The sequence below is a fragment of the Panthera pardus genome, unplaced genomic scaffold, assembly GCF_024362965.1.
Source record: "Panthera pardus isolate Hobbes unplaced genomic scaffold, ASM2436296v1 HiC_scaffold_2, whole genome shotgun sequence".
NCBI classification, from domain to species: Eukaryota; Metazoa; Chordata; class Mammalia; order Carnivora; family Felidae; genus Panthera; species Panthera pardus.
Genome location: NW_026526765.1, coordinates 83272411 through 83293356, shown reverse-complemented (window position 1 = coordinate 83293356; position 20946 = coordinate 83272411). Strand labels below are relative to the sequence as shown.

Genomic DNA, 20946 nt, shown 5'->3' with positions numbered 1-20946 from the left:
TCACAGGGATAAATACATATGTACTGCTCTCCTAGATCCTGTGCCTTGAACTCCATCAAATGAGGCAGATAGTTTTACATCGGAGTGTACAAATTATCCCATGTTGACAGATGTTTGTCACTTAGTAACTTCTTTCCAAGTTTTCCCCCCTCCCCTAAGCCTTCTTTCTTGCTTGCTTTGTTGTTTTAAAATATGCATGTCTCTCACTGGAATGCCAGTCACGAGTGCAAACTTTGTGTCCAACCTCCCACATGAAATGATCCTTTTAGAGGGAACTCGATATGTCTCAATCTGCACTTCACTCAAAGCCTGTGGGTACGGACCACTCACTCACTGGTCCTGGCTCCAAAATAACTCAGCAGAAACGAGTTTCCAACTAAAAATCCCCTCGAATGTCTCCCAGGGAAGAAATATAGCTCCTATAATTAAAGGAGGCAACGGCCAGAGGGGGAATGCAGCCGGCAGCCAAAAAAAAAAAGTAAGAGTTTTATTTATTTGCTGATTGAACTTGGGTTGTCACGACCAGCAGGTTTATCCACACTGGAAGTGCCGGAGGTTTGTCCTGTGTGCGCACAAGAGGGAGAGGTGGGCAGAGAAGAAGGGGAAGGGGACGGAAGGGGAGGATGACATGGAATAGGGAGAATGAATGAGGCGAGGACAACTTTGGGAGACAGAAAATGATCTCTGTGGGACAATGTGAGGAAATTTCCTAGCACTGGGTTTGTGTAAAAACCTGTAGCTGAGGGATATGGGAGGGGGGGACCTCAGAGGAGATGAGGGGGTAATTAGAGTAAACTCTTAAATGTGGGGTATCGGCAGGAAAAGGAGGACTCTGATTTCCCTAGAAAAGTAATGTGACAGCAGGAAAATTATTAGCTGTGCTGTGTGTGGCGGTTTCGGTATGTGGGGGGTGGAATTATGAAGACAGGAACGGGAGAGTAGAGAAGAAGTTCCAGGACTCACAGCAGAAGTACCAAGGAGCCAGAAGCCCTCCACCCTCCTTGGCAGAAGTTGCCTAGTAGGTGTGGATGTGAAGTCTCTAGAAGACATCATCTTTACTTTAATTAGTTTCATCCATTTGAACTGATTCTGGCATTAGAACCACTTATAGGATGATTCAGCTCCAGGGATGAAGAACACCTCCCAATCTCTTTGACCACCTCTCCAACTGCCCCCCCTCCCCCCCCAAAAAAGCTTCAGAACAGAAGGAGTACTCAGGCTGGGCAGCTCATTTCTATTAAAAAGGCAAAACTTTAGCACTGATGAAAAACAGATGAATTTTTTCTCCCTCTCTCTGAAACAGTTACTCTTTTACTGATGTGAAGTGACGTCAGCAATGCCTGTCCTATCCCCTTGGAGAGAAGGGAGGGAGGAGGAGGGGATGGAAGGAGGGAGCTGGGAGAAAGAGCTAGAGAAAAAGAGAAAGAGCGAGCTGAGAGAAGAGGGGAAAGGGAGGGGGTGGGAGGGAAAAATTGAGAATGAATATTCTACACTTTTTGACCAAAATTCCACAAAGAGTGGGCAAAACAATGCTTCAGAAGCCCGCAATTGATGGGACACCTTTCTCTGCTCTCGCCCGATCTACATATTCTAACATATGGAAAGCTTACAGGCCCTGTGCACTTATAGAAGCCGATAATGCATTAGCTCTCAGCAATATTTACAGCACCACTTTTAATACACACCAGATGGTTCGCGACTGTGCCGCCTCAGCCAGCTCACTCCTCGATTTTACTCGGCGGCACTTTGTTGCAATTACGCTCCATGCTGAGACCAATTTTATTGGTGACCTATTTTTCATATTTGCAGCATTTTATGTTAAAAACCTCCTCCCTGGCCTTTTTGTAAAGGGCAGCGCTCGGGAAGGGAGAGCTTAGGAGGACGGTGGAGCTGTCTAGGTGGATATTAATATTTATCATGATGTTACATACCTCAGGTTTAAGCGAGTAAACCGGATAGACATAAATACTCTGGTCATTACGTTTGTTCACTCACCTCCTGTTTGTCAGACCCCCACGGACTGTCTACACGGCGCGCTTGCCTCAGAGTCAATACATCGGACCATAAATATTGTATTCCATTAATTATCACGCCACTGGCTTATCCTGGGCGCCGGCGTCCTCGAGCGACGCAGGGCAAATGAGGACGCTTCCTGAGCATATTTCTAGGCTGGGAACCCCGCTGAAATTTCCGCCGTGCCTGGGAATTCCTAGAGCCTGAGCGCCTGGCTCAACTCGGGCTGGGCCTGGGGCTGGCTCGCGGGGGAGGGGGGTGAGGCGGGCAAAGGCCCGACGCCGCCAGGAGCGCTCAGTACCTGTTATCTAGCGACGCAGAAGGCCACAGGGAGAATCCCATTTGGCACGCCAGGAAAGGCTTTCAACTTTATCTCCCGCCATGTAAATATCCCCGAGTGCCCGACTGAGGGACTTTGTTTTGCACCGAACAATATAAATACCCTGTTTGCTACAACGCAGGTGTGCCCTTCCTACCCAAACTCTTTTTCCCCCTCATTTATAGTAACTCTTTATACCCCCTTCCCTGGTTTAAAAAAAAAAAACAAAACCCACAGATGTTTACTTTATTGATATAACCTATACCATGGTTAGGCTGAGAATAATATGCTTCAACTAACAGTCATTTAGCAAATAATAGAGGCGTTCTGGATGCTTTCCAACGTTACACATGTACTTGGTCATAAAATGATACGTGAAAAAATTAACATCTGCTTTCCTAAAATAAAGTGTGCCAAGTAGCTTTTTATGAATGCTTCCCTCATTTTAAAAAGAAATATGGAGAGATAAACTGGCACGCAGATGTATAGCATATTTATAATGGTTTTAGGATTTAAAGGTAGCTATTCATTGCACAAACCATTTAAAAACTGACGGTTTAAAAGCTACTTAACCCCAGACATCTTCGAATCCTGAAGAGTCTTCTCAATTTTATTATTTAGAGAGGAATTTACTGTAATTTAATTGTGTACCAAAGCAGAACTATGTGCAAGTCGGGGCACTGCAGCCTGAGCGAGCTCAACAGAAATTCCAGCCCGCCTTTTATTTACCTAATTTCTCAGCAAGGTTCCCAGGCCCTTAAGAAAGCAGAGCTGGAAAGTTTAGTTGGGCTCTTTTTTGTTGTTGTTTAATTCCACTATTAGGAAATGAGGCCTACCTTTGAATTATTTCATTAGGATTTGGCCTTTTGGGGGAAGGGGTGGGAACCATAATCATTAGTGGCTTTTTATTATTTCTACAATAAATGGCTAGATTCTTTGTTGAATAAGCTGCTTGAATGTTTTGCAGATGTTCCACTTAGTCCAAATCTGACCCCCTATTTCCTCCCAAATAAGTCGCTTAAACTCTCCCACCAGTGCATTTACTCGAGAGCATACTCCCCCATCCTGGCAAGTTTATAAGTGGAGAGCATATTCTTATGAAATTTCCACCTAAGTGCACACACGCACACGCACACACACATTTACACACACACACACTCCCACCCACCGAGCCTCTGAGCGTGGCAGAGGATAAGAGAAGAGGGAAAAAAAAAAAAAAAAGGAGAAACTGGTGAGGCGGAATGGAAAGGAGGAGGGAAGTCAGCCCAGTGGTTACTCCCCTGTGCGGAGGCGCGCCCTCCTCGGGCCTCTCACCCCCCTTTGTGCCTTTGGTTTGAAACATAGGGGGTGGCCCGGATCCGTTTCCCCCAAAGTGCGGGGGATCTTGTTGCGCCAAGTGCTGGCGGGGGCGGGGGCGGGGGGCGGGCGTCCGCCCTAGGTGTTTCAGGGCTGTCCGAAAGGGCGGCGGCGGAGCCGGGCCGTTGCCCCGCGGTCATCCCGAAGCATCCGTGCGGCGGCACCGCCCAGCCGCTGCGGCCGCGCGTGGGGACCGAGGGGCTAACAAAGGGCTCTGTGGGGCGCGGGGCGCGGGCACGTGACGGCTCGAGCGCCGCGACGCGGGGCCGCCGCGGGGAGGGGCGGTCAGCCCAGGGTGCCTGGTGGCTTCTTGACATAAAAAGCGGTGCCTGCCTCAGGCCGGCCGCGCCGGGCCGCGCTCTGCCGGGGACAGAAGTACTTGTCTGGCTCTGCGTTGGAGAAGCCGCACCTCTCCTCTCCAGCTCTCACTTGAAAAGCACTTGGAAGAAACTGTGTGTGCGGGGAGGGCCGCGGGGTGGGCCGGGGCCAGGCTGTGAGGCTGAGGGGGGCCGACTTGTGGGTGGATGGGGAGGAGGTGGAAGAAACAGCTCCTTTCTGAGTGACAGGACTCCTTTTCAAAGGGCAAACAGGGAAAGGGGGAAAAAAAAAAAACCTCCTAATATGAATAGGAGAATTTTCAAGGTTTCGCACTCTCCTCCCCTTTTTAAACCGGAGATCTTTCTATTTTTCTTTTTCTTCCCTTTCCCATTCCTTTCTTTCTCTTCTTAGGTGGCAAGTGAGTGTGCAAACGTGTGTGGGTGTGTTTCAGGAGGAAGAATGCTCTCTGAACTTTTAGACATCTTTTCGGACTGGTAAAAATTACTGAAACATTTCCCCATGTTTTTGTGGACTCACTGACCAGGCTGGATAAGGCGGTCGATGAGGCACGCTCTCAGACGAGGTCTTCAGTTACAGATGGTGTATTTGTGAGGCAGAGAAAGGGAGTATCTTACAAAGTTCTCCCTCACCTAGTAGCAAAACCTGCCACATCTTTACTTTCTACTAGAAAAGAGATAGTTTCCTTATTTGAACACTTCTGAGTTGATTATTAGATGCCTCTGTGAAAAATCAGGTTGGGAGAGGACAGCTCATCACACACACACACACACACACGCACGCACGGATTTTAAAGCCTGCCTGTATTTATAATTTAATCTTAGAAACACTTTTATTATCTCCATTGTCAACCCTAGCTTTTTTTTTTTTTTAATTGTTGAAGGACCATGGCTTATAGAGGAGAAAACTTTCTTTTCAAAAAAGACTTCAACCCACAGGACCAGGTGTTTGTTGTTGTTATCATGATTATGATGGTTATTATGTCATCCCTCCTTTTTGCACTTGATCTGATGAGAGAACTTTTTAAAAGAGTGTGAAATGAAGGACACAAAGACAGTATATCAATGAAAAGAAGAAAGTGGCCCTTTTAATGAGAACTAAAGAAAACCCAAATGTAGATGAAGTGTACCGTAAAAGCTGCTTCAAAGTCCATCTTAATTCCCTTGGGCTCAGCCATCACGAACTTGTGGTAATTGGGAGTTCTTCACGGAGGTAAGGCGGCCATGGGTGGGAAGTCATGCGGATGTACCCCCCTGCCCGATAATTCCTAATACATTTTAACCAAGAACTTGGAGATTTTACAGAACTCAGATTTGACTACTTCACTTTCAAATGCTACCTGCCCATTAAAGTAATTTGTTTTCTTCCTGAGTAACTGTACTCACTAAGGGAGCTTCAACCTTCTGCACCCCCCAACCCCCAGCAGGTTGGTATATGCTGGGCCATATTCTAGGTTTTGACTATTATTTTGTGATCAACTCTGTTTAATTTTCTATTTATTTTTGGACCTCAGCCTTTCTGGATCACAAAAGTCCCCACAAGCAACACAGCAATAAATCCAAGCAAAAATAAGACAGATTTCCTCATCGATGTGTAATAAAGTTAAAGGACATTGTTTTGTCAGACAAGCGCTAAGTAGAAAATAAATCTCAGAGTCTGGGGAAACAAAACGGAGCGCTGCTGGCATGTGTGTAAATTTACTTTTAAAAGCAATAAATCAATGTTAAATTAAACAGCTGGGTACCCTGTCTAAGAGAAGGTTCAGTGTGTAAGAAGACCTTGATGGAGAAATGTGCTATTTAACAAGACACCAAAAAAAAAAAGTTAAATTTTTATTGTGATCTGAGGCAAGACTGGCCTGGGAACTTCTCTGAACTTCATAGAGGAAGAGAAGGCAGTGTGAATTGTATCTATTTGCCATCCTGAGATCTTTACATATGTTTTCAGGCATCAGGAAGCAATGAGGGTTCGTGGAAATGCTTTAGATGTTTTGGAAATTGTCGATTAAGCTCTGAGATCCTGTCTTTATTGGCTTAGGTTTGTTGGAGGAGGGGTTATGGTTTTTGTGTGATTTTTTTTCTGTGAATACTATAACCTGTGGAGATATTTTAATGAGCACATTGAACATATTCTTATCAAATGGTTCTTTTATTCTCACTGTGGCTATTTTGCACAGTAAATAGCATAGTAGAAAATAAAGAGATCTGTTATTTCATATCTATTATGCCTGTTTTGATTGAGAAGCAAAACCTGGGAGTGGAGTAGTATTTAAAACTCAACTGGAATATTGTAATAGTAATTTTCTAAGGGTGTGTGTGTGTGTGTGTGTGCACGTGCTTGGTTGGTTGTTGTTATGGTTGTTGTTTTTTACAAAATACTTCACAGGAAAAACTGTATGTGTGGGGTTGGGCAGGGGCCAGAACAATAGAAATACAAAGCTCTGGCTTTGTATTCTAAGAACAATGTGAATCAATGAGTTATTACAAAGGCAATCATCAATAGCAAGAAATTAGGATAGTTTAAGGCTGGTATATATGTACATTGGGTTTCTGCCCCCACCCCTCCCAACCTTAAAGTGAAATTCTGGAAAGGCTGAACAGATAAGTACTTTAGAAAGCAGACATATTATTGAGATGAGCCCTCTTGGTTTTTTAAATTCAGATCGACTGGTTTAAAAGAAAACTATGGGGTTGTTGCCTATACAGAAACTAGTAGATTATTCTTTACTTTTCTTCATATCACAATCTCAGAAGCTTTCTTTTGTTAGCCCAGTTGCACAGAATATTCATATAATTAGGTAACATCATTTAAACCTAAAAAATGGGATAGGTGCTGTGTTTCCCCTCAAGCTACAAACTAACAGGCATTGTTTGGCAGCGTCCTAGCTACCTTTGACTTTTCTCCAGCCAAAGGAGCTATCAAAGACCCGGTTGCCTGGAGAAGACTGAAGTTATACTATTTATATTTCGAAGGCAGCATTCAGTTTCCCTGACCATCCGTGGCATGTTAAGTAAATCTGTGTCTTATGCCACTCAGAGATAGCTCGGATTGCCTGACAGGAGACGTCTGGGCAGCCCTGTAAACTCAGAATGACTTCTCAAATCCTGCTAGGTTTTCCCAGCGATGTGCTTTCCTCTGCGCTGAAGCCCTGGGAGTCAAGTCAGCCCAAGGTGAGCCTTTCAGGAGCTGCTCTTTGTCCCCATCTGGATAGGAAGGTGCAGAATTAGCTAGACGCTGGGCTGGTTTTGGCGGGGGGGAGGTGGGAATGGAAAGGCCGCTTGTTCTAATTAAAGACAATAAGCAACCCTGTGAGGAGCTGTCCTTTAGCCTTAGCTTGAGGCGGAAAGGGTCTGTCTCACCTCAGTGGTCAAGTTTGTTTGAACTGGCTGGTGGGGTGAAGAGTAGAAAACTGCAGGTAGAGCCGGGCTCAGGTGACACAGGGCTGGTGGTTAAGTCACAGCAAGTACGTCTTGAAGTCCCTCTCTGCCTCCCAGTCCTCTGGTATCTGTGCTCTGTGCTGGACTCAGGAGCACTTTGATTCTAACTTTGCTTGCTAGATGGCGCTCGGTGTCTCAGGACCTTCCATTTCAGAATTAAAGCGGCTTTTTAGCACCGTTGTTCTCAACTAGTTGTGGATATTTGATTAGCACAGTGCTAGCAATGTTATTATTGCCCTTGCTTTTGTCACCCTTGTTCACTTTTTGATTAAAGTAGCGCTCAGGTGGGAGTTACTCATCTTAATCTGGGTAATAATAAAATTCAGTGAAACTCTGCACCTGAATTTAGGGCACATTTACGGCTCAATTACTCTTTGTGATGCATTTCAAAAAGCACTTTAGTAACTTTTCCTCCAGTAATCGGATTGAGGTTTTCAGGAAGAAGATAAATCAGCAGGTCCGGATGGATATTTACAATCCTTGAGGTTTACCACCAGAGTGCACCTCCCACTTTACCATTGCTAACCCATTCCCATTTTAAGGTGAATTAAACTGATCTTAGGGAACTTATTACTTTCATTTATCATTTGTGGTATGCCATTAATTGATTTTACAGGTATCATAATTTGTTTACAACCCAAATACTGAAATTCATACCCACAGAAGATGTGTTTTAATATTGGTGGTAAAAGCCTACACAAAGCTTGTTTCAGGGGAAGGGTGGTTTGTGGATTCTAATGTATATTTATTTCAAACACTCATGATTCTTCTCAGATATTCAAAACACTTCTTAAAACTCCTTTGTGTTGAAGCACAAAGAGACAGAAAATCAATAGTTCTAAGTTTCTGATGGAAAAAAAAAATTAAGATGAGCCAGAAAGAATTGTATATTGTTTTCTCGAATGAAGATGTCACTTTCACAGCAACCACCGCTCTCCTACAATTGTGTGTCCCTTTTAGACAAGGATGCAGGTGAGGAAGGGTAATGGGGAAAAAAAAGCCCACACCTCTATATAGACATTTTGCAAACACTTTGACAAAAGAGAGTTAAACTTGTTACTTGCTTTTAGGATTTAGAGAACTAACTTATATGGAAATGTTCCACCTTTGGGAAAATCAATAACACTCAGAGCTGTGTGGTTTGGAAACCTTTTATCAACCCTTGGCTGCTTTGGTGAAGAACCCCGCAAAGTCTCTCTCTAGGTGTTAGGCTGAAACTAGCAGGCGCTGAAAACCTAAAGCGGAAAATTTACAACTTGATCAGCCCCAGCCACACACCAAAAACCTGCTACTGCTGCAAACATATGTTCCAGATTAAGTTAAGCAAATGGCTCTTGTTTCTCAGGGTTGAAAGTTGATCATGAAAATTCAAATTTGAGTGAGTTGTGCTTCCAGTGGATCACCGGATCTTCAGATGCTTATAAATCCCTCCCAACTGTTTACTCAAGAGATTTCATATACTCTCTTATCTTCTTGAGAGCTTAATTTAGAATCTCCTGCAAATTTAATCCAATCAGGTATTACTTTCCTGGAACACTTATAGTTTTAAAAGTTGGCTGAGTTGAAAACTAGGTGTATTCTTCCTTCTAATGTTAAACTGCCAGATAGCAAATGTGTAACTCAGTTGTTTTTAATGCTCGATTTCCTTGCATACATACTAACTTTAATAAGCAGAAATTAAACGGTCAGTTTATTTTAAAGTTCCTTGAAAGTTTCATTCGCCAGAGGAGTAGGTGATTTTTTTTTTTTTTTAACAGCATGGGACAAAATGAAGGAGTGTTATCAAAGCCTTTAATTATGTCAGGAAAGACTGAAATAATGGTGTTTCTTTTAATGGGGGGTAACTGTATTTTGGAACCTCCCTGTGGTCATCCAGTCATCTCCTAGCTAAATTATTTGAAGACCGGTCTGGCTACTAAGGTGTCTTGTAAGGAAATTTAGAATTAACTCCCGACTCTTCAAGGGGTCTAGTTCCTTGGGTGAGTTGGACAGGATGAAGACAGGCATCAGATGCCTCGGGCACCTTCCTAAATAATCCCGGGGGCCCAAAATCGTTCCCTACTACCTCCCCGCATTCAAATGATTGTCCTGCAGATTTTAACCGATATTGTCATGTTGAAGTTTGGTACTTACTGTTTACATTTCTCCCTTCCCCACGGGGTCTTGGCAAGTGTTTAAGAGATTATTGATTTCCAAGAAACCAAATAAAGAAGGCTGTTCTTTTATAACATATGAAATACACACTTTTCTTTAACTAAATAGGCAGTGTATATTTGACATTGACAAATGGACAAGAAACAAGAAAACTTATTTTGAAATATTTTGAAAGGGATAAAATGGACAGGACAGCAGCAGTCCTACAGAAGAGGAGGATTGGAATTAAGGGGAAAGCTTGGATAAAAGTGGGGGGATGGCTGTCTGTGCTGTAAAATAGTTTCAAGTTTCCCCGAACACACACAGGTGGTAAGCAAACATCGTTGGGGAAGCTCCTTTTAGGGGGACCTAATCAGTAGCAGTTTTTATTTATTTATTTTTAAAATGGACTTCCTGCACTTCTTTCCTCCACATTTTTCTCTGGAAATGTGGTACTGAAACAATTACCCAGGTTTGGGAGTTTCTGATTAACCTAGAATAACCCTGAAAAGCCATTCTGAAGCTGTGTCAAGAATACATTTTTTTTTTTAAAGTGGTAAATACCTGATAAACAGAGATCTTAGTTTCCCATCCCCCAAGTCATAAGGGAAATACCCAGTGAAGGAAGGAGATTCCCAAAAAGCCAGATTGAGGGAACAAATGTAGGCACCCAGGAGTTCAGTATTATATATTCCACCCCAAATCTCCACAAGTCCCTTGTACTAACAAAGGAAAGCCCCATGTCCTTCCCTGCATCTTGTTCTCCGTTCTTGCTCCTGAAACTTAGGAAGCTGAGAATGAAATATTTCATGTATTCAAAGATGGAAGCTCAGTTTATGGGATGAGCTCCCCAAAAGCATACAGGCAAAGGCATGCAAATATTATGGAGATATTTCATTTGCAGGTTCAGATCTAGAATTTGCGAGTCTCAGGGTCACTGTTATTCAACAGGTCCCCTTTGCTACCCTGCACACTTCAGCTGACAAACTTCACCAACCAAAATTCTCCCCAGTTTTCGTAGGAGGGTCATTTAAATAGCTCTCGGCATGGCCGAGTTTCTCTGAGACAAGTAGCGCAGACTTGTCTTAGCATTTAGGCAAAACGACTCTTGAGATTGCAAGAATAACCAAACTTTGAGGGGAAATTATCTTGGAGGAGAACTCAGCAGTGATTTTGCACACTAAAAAGTGGGGGGGAAAAGCAGCGCCCTTTGAGGAAACAGTCTGAATTGTTAACCTGTGAAGAATTTAATAAAATATTTATATGTTTTAAGGGATATAAAAATAGAGTGTTTTGAAGCTAAATTGCTACTAAACTGAGGAGTTCAAGGAAGTTTTTCAATGTAATAGCATGCCAAAAGAGAATAATTGTCTCCTGAAATGTATTGTAATCGTGCTACTCTACAAAAGCAATTATGAAAGCGGTTTATTGAGGCTAGTTTTATAGGGGGGGGGGAAACCCACTTAAAATATAAGGGTCCTCTCCTTTTTTCTTTGTTGGCCCTTTCTGGTAAAGTATGGATTAACTTGGTTTGAAACCAACTTGGTTTGTACAATCAATATTTAATAGAAGTTTGCTTTTGGTTGTCTCACCTGCTCCAAATGTATTATTTTCATCCTCAAAGTCGGTTCAAGAGAGTAGATGACTAAAATGGGGTTCCAGGGGAAGGGAAGAGATTTTACTCAAAGCCCAACAAGTGAGGCGAGTTTCAGTAAAACAAGGTGCAATTTGAAATCTTCAAAAACTAGTTTTTTCTTAGGAGTGGTGACTTAAGTGTTGCTAGGGAGACCATGAAATGAAAAGACACCACACGGAAGTGCTCTTCAGTTCTTGTACTTTGCTTAACGCGACAGGGAAAAAAAGCCAGACAAGAAGACATGCAGAAATTTGGAACTTGGAGTTGAGGTCTGCAAGTTGGAGAAGAGGTAGTGATGGGTACTGAGGCAGGCGCGCCCCCTTTTTAGTGCTGTCAAGTAAGTTGCTGTCAGGCTCTTTAGCGCGCCGCGGGCCGGGCGCCCCGCGGCACAGCCACCTCCCCCGGGGCGGTAATTAACCAGTACCTGGGCGCACGCGACGATCCGACAGCATCAGCCACAGGCAGAGCCGTGCGGACAACGGCCGGTGGGTCTGGATGCACATTTTCCCGATCTCTCGTGTCTGAGATCACCAGCCTAGGGAGAATGTGCTCATACTACAGAGCTCTTGAACTGGAGCCGCTTTGGATCTGGCCCGCTTAGGGGTGGTGGTGAAAAGTTAGGCAGAGAATAGTTGTGGGGGTAAGGCTTCTACCACCAAAATGACTGAGAGTGGCGCTGCTTTCATCGTAAAGTAGATGCAAATTCGGGGAGCAGGCAAAATGGTGTATCAACTCTGGGGCACTCTAACTGATTAACACCGGGCATGGAGCAAGCAAGATTCTCCACCCACAAACTGTATACTTTTCAAACTCATTGTCGCTTTGGGCTCAGATCCTAAGATTTCAAGAGCCAGTTTCCTATGGTGAGGGAGTGGTCGGAGAGAAGCATCAGGCGAGGGCCGGAACTTCGGGGTTCTGGCGGAGGGGAAAGGGAAGGGGGCGCGCTGGGCGCTGTCCATGGTGCTGGGAAGAAAGCGGCTTCACTTCGCTGTACCCAAACCAAGATCAGGTGTAAAAGGGGGACGATAAACCAACTCTTGCGGCAGGGGATTTTTTAATTCCGGCGAATGTGAAAAATACGCATGGGGCTGCAGTTTAAACAGTACTCTAGGAGTGCTCTGCTCTATCTCCCAGTCTTTGGTGTTTAGTCAGACAACAGCGTTAACTGGTCATTATAGGAAGGTTTTCTCCTTAAAATGTTCCATATTTCAAAGTAATGTAATCATCAATTTTTGATGTACAATGTAAAGAGGAAGGCGGAAAGACAAAGGGTGATTTGAAACTTTAAACGTATCCAAAGGCACCTAGCTATTTCCAGATTTGGTAGTATATAAAAGCAGAGCATGACTTACCCTGTTAGATAACATGGATTTATTGAGAAAGTATTAAAGCTGTATTGATCTAATTTCATTTAAATATCCTCTGAACTCTACGCTGGCCCAACGCTGCAGTTATATTTTTGCCAACAAGAATAACAAGAGCGATTTACCTATTGTAGTGTGTATGTGTGTACATTTGAAATGGCTAAGATTTCATTCTGAGTTCTAAAATGGCACTCTAACAACCGCATGCTCTTAAAACAAATTTGATTTCTTAAAAGACAGGTGGCCAGAAAGAAAATAGGACGCAGATAGAAATTATTTCAAAATGGGGATGAAGAACTAAACGGAAACATGACTACCTAGTAGGTGACTCACACTTTTGTAAATACACAGTCACACACATTCACATGTACACCTTTAAATATATATACTGTTACACACGTGTATAAAATACATGTCTTCAAACACAGAAGTGTGTATATCTATCTATCTATAAATATTTGAAATTGGGTAACAAAATTTCAGGTAAACTATTAACCATGTTTGGTCAAACCAGAAATGTGAAACACAGGAAAATAATTTATCTTAATTGTGTTAACCATGAAAATCTTACTTTGCCTCAACTACTTGAATCCATGTGATAATGAAGGAAAAGGACAAAAATTCAAACAGCTGACACAATGATCAGCAGCAACTGACAGCATCTCATTTGATATTTGATATCAAGCACTAGATCAATATTTGTGAGATCAATGCAATTTTAATGGTTTTCTTTCGAAACTGTATGAAAGCCAAATTGTGACTCTGTGCTAGCGTTATTTTTAGAGCTGGTTATTCCAGGGGATGATATTAAGTAATTTACTGACGCAAAGGAACAGGGGGAAAAAAAAGCAACTAACCCCCCCCCCAAAAAAAAACCCAAAAAGAAAAAAACAAAAACAAAACCACCACAACAAACCATCAATATTTCTTCAGTTGGTAAATCCTGATTATCTAAGTACCTAGAGAAGGTGTGAACATTTATTGGAAAAAAGCCATTTATTTAATTATGGTTTAAAAAAAAACAAAGAAGAAAGTAAGCCAGATGAACTAGATCAGAAATACTTTTTTCAAACACAATAAGATTAGGTGGTAGTTGAGCAAAAAGAAATGAAAATGATAAAAAGAAAACACCTAGGATTTTCACCTAAAGAGTTCATCCCTTCATCTGTGGAATTCAGTGTGAAATTAGAGGTTTTTCTGTGTCCCAGGCAGAGTAGAAAACTGACAGCCCTATCTGAAACTCATACACAGCAAGGTTCCTACAAAAGTCAAATAGAGGGGAAAAAAAGGTAATTAGGTATATAGTATAGTCTTTTATTTTCCTTTGAAGAGTTTATACCTTAAAAAATGAAATGCAAATTAATCTAACTCAGAGGTATGTAGGTCCTCAACCTATCTTTAAACAGTAATCTAGGAGGGTTCTATGCTTTATTTTTCAGACTTTCCTGCTTAGCAGTAACTCATTTGCCTACCAGCTCCTTTTGTTTGGTAAAAATGCTAAACTTTCTGTATTTGTTTTTACAGATTCAATTTTGAGGAATGTTCACCTAGAGGACTCCAAGATCTTCAGCCCCAACAGCAGTTTCTGGGGAGGTAGATGATGGGGGTGGTGCAGAGGGAGCAGAAGTAGGTGAACATTTCAGTAAGGCAGGGAGAAGGTGAGATGTGGTGATTGTGGATAGTGTTCCTGATAAGATGTTTACGTTTTCAGGCTAAAGGAGAAACAAAATGTCTTTCATTTGTAACTCAACTCTGATTAAAAACTTGGAAGAAGTTAGTTTTTCAGTTGAAATGATAGGAACATTTTAGGAAATTTCTGATGCCTGACCTAAAGATCTCATCCTTGTTCAAGATAAATAATAAAATACTTCAAAACGATGCAATTCTGAATTTTTCCCCTCTTTTTTCCTTAATGTTTTTGATGGCAGTGAATTGCCTAATAATAAAACTGTTAATATATTATTACAAACAGATCACTTCCTATAAAAGGCAATGCCTTATATGCTTTTAAGTGAAATTCATACCTAAGTCCTTTTGCAGTAGAATTAGAGTACCTAGTATATTTCTAAAGTGCCTAGGTAAAGACATATTTTCCAGGATTTTAATAACTCCATAACAAAGTCATTCTCTCCATGTGTCTCTATGCTCTATTGTATTTCATGTCTGGCAGATTGCCTATAAAATAGACACCAACAGTTTAAATCAATTTTTCTTTAATGGAATAAAGCCAACCTTACACACAAATACACATTACATACAGACAGAATTTACAGATGCAAATGAAGTTGGGGCATTTAAAAATATTTATTACAATGCCTTAAAGCATTTGAACATGAAAATTTATTTAGAAGAAAATATGTTTACAAACAATCCCAACATATACTGAGTACCTACTATGTAACAGGCACTGCAAAGACAAACACATACTGTATGTATTGTTTGTTTCTGGTGGGAAGGGTATATATACCCCATGGATGGGTATGGATGTCCACATGTGTGTATGTGCACACACACACATATATGCATACATACATATTTTTCTATTAGGTCTTTTATTAAAAAAAAACAACAACCCTGAGTTACCTCAAAGAAGGAAATCCACTTTACAGTCAATTGTAGTTAATTCAGACTTCATTTTGACCAATCATAATTTGACCAATAATTTTTTTCCTCATAGCATGGACAGTACTTAGAATTTAAAAGTTTAGTGTTCCAAAAATGCTGCTCTTCTTAAGCCACTTTGAAGTAATGCTAGTGAGTCTAAGATCCAGATCTACATGTTAATCTCTAGTTTTGCCTTCAAACAGAATTCAGTTACAAAGAACTTGGAAAGATTTTGAATCTATTCAGAAGAGGAAAACTCTTTAATTTTCTGAGGAGTAAAAACTCCCCAAGAAACTTCATATAGCTTCTTAGATTTTGCTTAGCATACGTGATAAAACATTGATTGTTGCAGTTTGGTGACCCATGAAATTTGGGGGTTAGTTTTCTCTTCAGACCAGAGCATATAATTATGCAAATAAAGAGCTGTCACTGATCTAGTGAAATACTCACAAACACATGCACTCTGAAATTGGACAGAAAAGTGAAAATGGTTGGTGATGTGATGGTGCCATGGTTTGTTTTCCTGCCAAGTTTCTATCCAAGTTCATTATTCAAATTGTAAACTTTAAAAAGAGACATATCATTCTTGGGGTGTTGGTTGTCTTTTCATTTCAGATTCTTTGTATTGGTACTGCAAGCTGGTTACAAAGTACAGTTCAACATTATTTTACCTATGACAGTCTCCCATATTACCCTATGTAATAGCCAAGGAAGAAAAGCTGAATGCTCTAGAAAGAAAGATGAAGGGCCTCTCTAGATTTTTCTAGAAACATGTTTCATGTATGTTTCAAACAGAACTCAACCCAACAATACAAAGAATATAGTGAAACGTTTTCCACAAATCTCAAGGCAAAGGGCTGGGAAAAGTTGCCTGGAAGGCCTCATGGGTTAAGTCAAATTTCCATTTTCCAGTTTTTCCATTAAAGGGGAAAATACTGGGCACTGCACGATATCCACTTAATGGTCAAACTTTCAGGATGATTTTCTCCTATCTAGCAATTCAAGCCCACTATATAATATTTGGTCACTTTAACCTTTATGGTTCATTTACAATTACCACTCCCTAAAACCTTTGTGCTAAGCATTAACAAGAGTTCTTAAATATGACCATGCTCTCTGGCATCGAGGTCTCCCAATTCCAAAGTTATCACTGCACAGGCTGTTGCATAATTTTAGATGTCATGGAGAGTCCCACTGATGAAATCTGAGAAGGCTCATGTCAGACCACTGACTGCTAAAGACATCACTACATGAAAGATCAGTGGTGTGAAACTTTAAAAACATTGATCCAAATGAATCAATTAAATCAACATTCATCCCTCCTAAGTGTGAGGTTTAAAACTATCATTGTTGCTTTTTTTTTTTTAACTCTACATAGATTTCAAGATAAACGTTGGAATGCTTTGATGGCTACTTCTATTCTCGAATCTCCGTTAATCGACTTTGTGCTATTTCCCTCTTTTCAACATCTTCCACTTGGTGTACATTCTTTACTTTTAGTACAGTGCATGACAGTTGCAATGCTTTAAATCTAAAACCGCCTAACAAAGCTGACGCTTTAGGTAGGGTAGCTTTAAACTCTGTGAAGTGTTGATTAAAAACCCTTTCCCAGACTCAAACTGATCTTTTTGGAGATTAATAGAATATTAGATAAAAGGAAGACGAACAATTCAAGAGACTCCCACTCAGTCACTCTATACAAGGAAGGAAGGAAGGAAAGTATTCAATTTTTGAAAGGGAGTACCTCCTGGAGTCTTTTATTTTATATTATTACAGCCCCTAATAAGTAATCATAAAATAACCACCATTATTATCGGTTTTTTTGCCACCCATATTTCAAAGATGAGAATGTCTCACATTTATTTAAAGACATTTTTTCCCTATAATGGCATGGGGAAAGTTTTTGAGAAATTTTTAGACTTTCTGTAATAGTAATCTTTCTTAAGTGAACCAGGATTATAGAAACCTGTCAGTTTACAGTTATAAAACTATGATTGTAACCAGAGACACATGTGTTTGGATTGGGACTCCAGGTAACCCAGAGAAATGTGTAAAATTTTTTTAAATTAGCCCTGATAATACAGTTAACATATTTTGTCACTCACACTTTCTCAAAGGAGTTACAGGTTTTAAAGAAGGGAAGGCTGTAAAATATGTGTAAACAGGATATTTTCAGATTAGACATAATACATCAAGGACCTATATAGGGACTTGGGAGCAATTTAATGTCACTAGACTGTTTTTGGAAAACATTTGTTTACAGTATATTAAAGTATATTTTATAAAATGATAGCTTAACAATGGCTTCAGATTTCCTTGTAGCTCAGGAGATATTTTAGATATTAAAAACAAACATCTTAAAAACTGTTAGCTTTGTGAAAGGTCCAAGCCAAATAGTGAGTGATCAAGTTAGGATATTACCTTACAGCAACAGTAATAGTAATAAAAGCAGCGATGCAGTTTAAAATATTGATGAATGCTGTCCCACCATTCTTTTTATGTTTCTGCTTTTAGTAACCTCTATACATGAATAGATGAACTTCTGAGCAAGAATACGCTGAGGCTTGTTGGGAAAATTGTTTTTATTTTAAAATGGTAAACAGAAATATATAATATATATGAAACTCCTGTGCTTTCCTTTTTTTTTTTTTTTTTTTTTTTTGTATAAACAATAATGCAATCCAGGTCGAAGCACAAGGCAGAAACTTGAGAAAAGAACAATTATTATTACAAATAGATTCCCCCACCCCCTTCAAATATCCATGAAAACTTTTACCGGCTACGTGGTCAGATACCTTTATAAAGTTCTAAAGCCAGTATCTGGCTTCGAAGTTTTAATAGGACTATTTTGAATCTCAGATTTATCAACAACTCCTTGCTTCCCATTCCATTTGCTCTAAGAACCGAGTATGTAATTTTTAAAAAAGCCTACATCCTAACTTTCAACCTCTACTCTGCTAAAAACCTGTCTAAAGAAACCAAAATGGGAAGCTCAGAGCAGAAATACTGTTAACACTTGTCGCCTCCAAGCAGGCGTGTTACTACCAACTGACTGTTGTTACTCCAGGAAAATTGAGGTGGATTATATTACTACATTTATACCAACAGACACATAATCAACAGGTTAAAAAAATCTTCCATTACAAGGAATCTTATCACTCATCAGTCGGAGGTCTCGGCTGGTGTGCCTAGCTCTCTCCGGTTGCTACAGCACAGATCCAAAAGGAGAAATTACATTTGCACAACTTAAGTTTGCAAATAGATCTGCATAGACAGTTAAACAAGGCTAACAACCCAGTAGTTTTAAAGTATTAAAGGCAATTAAACAGTGATTCACTCTAGTTGCAAGTAAAAGTTTTCAGAAAGAGAAGTGAGAAAACTGAAGAGAAGGAACAGGAGTGATTTAGTTTATAAGCTGAGCATATTTACTTTGCTCTAATTCAGGTGCATAAGCTTCATAAATTTAGCAATGTACAAGTGTTGATTTTTAAAAAAGCAATAAGACTAGCTCTCCTGTGAATACTTTCATACAGTGAAAACACCACACAGTTTATAACACTTTGAATAATTATTCAATCCACGTCACTTCTCATATCCTCTCAAAGGAAGGTACCATTATTGTACACAGTTCACCATTACTTCTAAAACAGAAAAGATTGCAGACCAACACGGTGGATGGACACTGTTGAGGTGATACATTTTAAGTTATCCAGGAGTTGGATAAAATGACGTTTTGATGTTTTCTCCTACAATGTTTCTGCTAAAATAATATCAAAAGATATGCATATATGACCACTGAAAGAAGATCATTTTGATTCGCCATCATTAAAAGTATAAGAACGAATTAATGCATACCAAACACAGATATTTTCAGTTTTAAAACTTGCTGAAATCGGTTCATAATATAAAAACATTTTATCCATGAGGTGGTTATTTTAAGTTCTTTTTTCTGAGAAGTCAGACAGTTCTAAGTCGTTTTGGGTACATTTTGTCATGTCCTTAAATAAGGCAGGCATATTGTTGCATACGCTTTAAAAAAGGATGAAAGATATTAAATTCAGACCCTCATCTGCTAGAAACAGAATCTTCACTAAGTAATTAAATTCAAGTAATTAAAAATTGATGTTAAGATTTAATATTTGAATGTAAAAGTCAGCAAAATCTTAACTCATTTTACCTCCTATATTTCACAGTGTTGGCCAGATATTAGCTGGATTACAGTAATTGTTGAAACTGTAGGGCAAAACCCTGCAGAGGAAGTGGACTACTAAAAATTATGTCGTTGGATTGAGAGGAAAAAATCTTTCACACTAGGTCTTTCCCCTTCTGTTGAAGCAGAAAACTAAAAAAAAATAATCTTAGCCCCACTCAGCCTCTCTGAAGGAAAAGGCGAAAGAGGACAAGATTCATTCACCTGATGACCATAAAATACTAAACCTAAAAGGATCGAACTCCATGAATCAGAATAGATCATTCTAGTTAGGATTATCCACAACAGCAAACTTTGTCCACATTAAGATTTAAAAAGCAAAACAAGTGTGCGATCTAAATTACAATGCCACTCAATACACATTACACATTTAAAAAGTAAAGTCAATTCTAATGATAAAGTTAGGGATTCCACTGAAAATGGGACCTTTCACACTTAAAAGATTTGCTCATCATTTATGTTTCGGTTTAAACAACGTCTTCTGAAATTAGAGACTGGTGTAAAAATCTCCTATTCAACTGGCAAGGATCTTTCAGCGGTAACGTGTAATCGGTACTTCATAGATTCTTATGCAAAGTTTTTCTTCTGGTCTCGAAATGAAAATAGATTGTTAGAGAACAATTTGCACTCCCAAGACTACACAGCACATCACTGCATTCACGTTTTGAATTTAAATTTGGCTTTTCTGAGGGGATGAGGTGGGGGAAACTTGCTTAAAAAAAAAAAAAAAAAAAAAAAGAGGCTCAAGAGGCCCTTAGGAGAGACCTACTTAAAATGGAAGTTTGAAATCTAGGATAAAAGTTTGCTTCTGCTCGGCGGAAAAAAAAAAAAAAAAAAAAGGACATGATTGAGGGGGGCCGGGGGCCAGGGCAAGCAGCGGCTGCGCTGCAGCGGGCGGTAGGACCGCGCAGACGCCGCTCGCCCCGCAGTGCCGGGCGGGCTCCGTCAGGGCAATTAGAAGCGCGCCGGCCGCGCCGGGCAGGGCGCTGTCAGCCTTAATCTGCGCGCTGACGGGCAGCGCGTAGCCCGAGCTCAGCCCGCAGGAAGCGCGACCAGTGAACCCATATTGCTTTGACAGTTGCACTCATCTAGAAATAATGCAAAACGCTATTTAGATGTATATATCACGACCCTGTGCTCTAGGAAGAAAACAATCTAATGAGGGGCTGGGAGTCTGCTCGCCGACAACAAGCAGTTAGGAGACGTGTGGATGCATGCTCGAGTGTGGTGCCTTTGCTTCCCCTCCCCCGTCTCGCTCGTTCTCCTCTTACAGCTCTTCGTGCTTTATTCTGTGGGAGCGCCGCGTCAGAGCCGGCTTGAGGGAACTGGTCTTTGCCTCAGAGGCTTCGGTAAAGAATTTGAAAATAGACGGGAAGCTCTTCCAGGAAGTTAGCTCGTGACGGTCGGTGCCTGCAAAAAACACAGATTCGGTTACGAGGCGGCCTCGCTCGGTAACAAGGCACAGGCCGCCCGGCTGCCGTTCCCGGAGCCCGAGCCCCGCCCTCGGAGCCCGCGTCCCCCGCGTCTGGCCCGAGCTC

General features: G+C 40.9%; 1 protein-coding gene and 1 long non-coding RNA gene across 8 annotated transcripts in view; one reads left to right on the top strand and one right to left on the bottom strand.

Moving 5' to 3' along the window:
* The first annotated feature begins 282 nt into the window (after positions 1-282).
* Positions 283-14472, top strand: LOC109254679 (uncharacterized). Its single transcript, XR_002074932.2, has 2 exons — positions 283-478; positions 14119-14472. It is a non-coding gene; the product is annotated as an uncharacterized LOC109254679 (long non-coding RNA).
* A 318-nt stretch (positions 14473-14790) lies between these two features.
* FAM172A (family with sequence similarity 172 member A) overlaps positions 14791-20946 on the bottom strand; it is a 422196-nt gene continuing 416040 nt past the window's right edge. For all 7 annotated transcript variants that reach the window (XM_053907196.1, XM_019428790.2, XM_019428785.2 and 4 more), the window contains one exon: positions 14791-20818. In XM_053907196.1, coding sequence (XP_053763171.1) covers positions 20746-20818 — 73 coding nt within the window. In that variant the 3' untranslated portion in view covers positions 14791-20745. The remainder of the gene's footprint in view (positions 20819-20946) is intronic.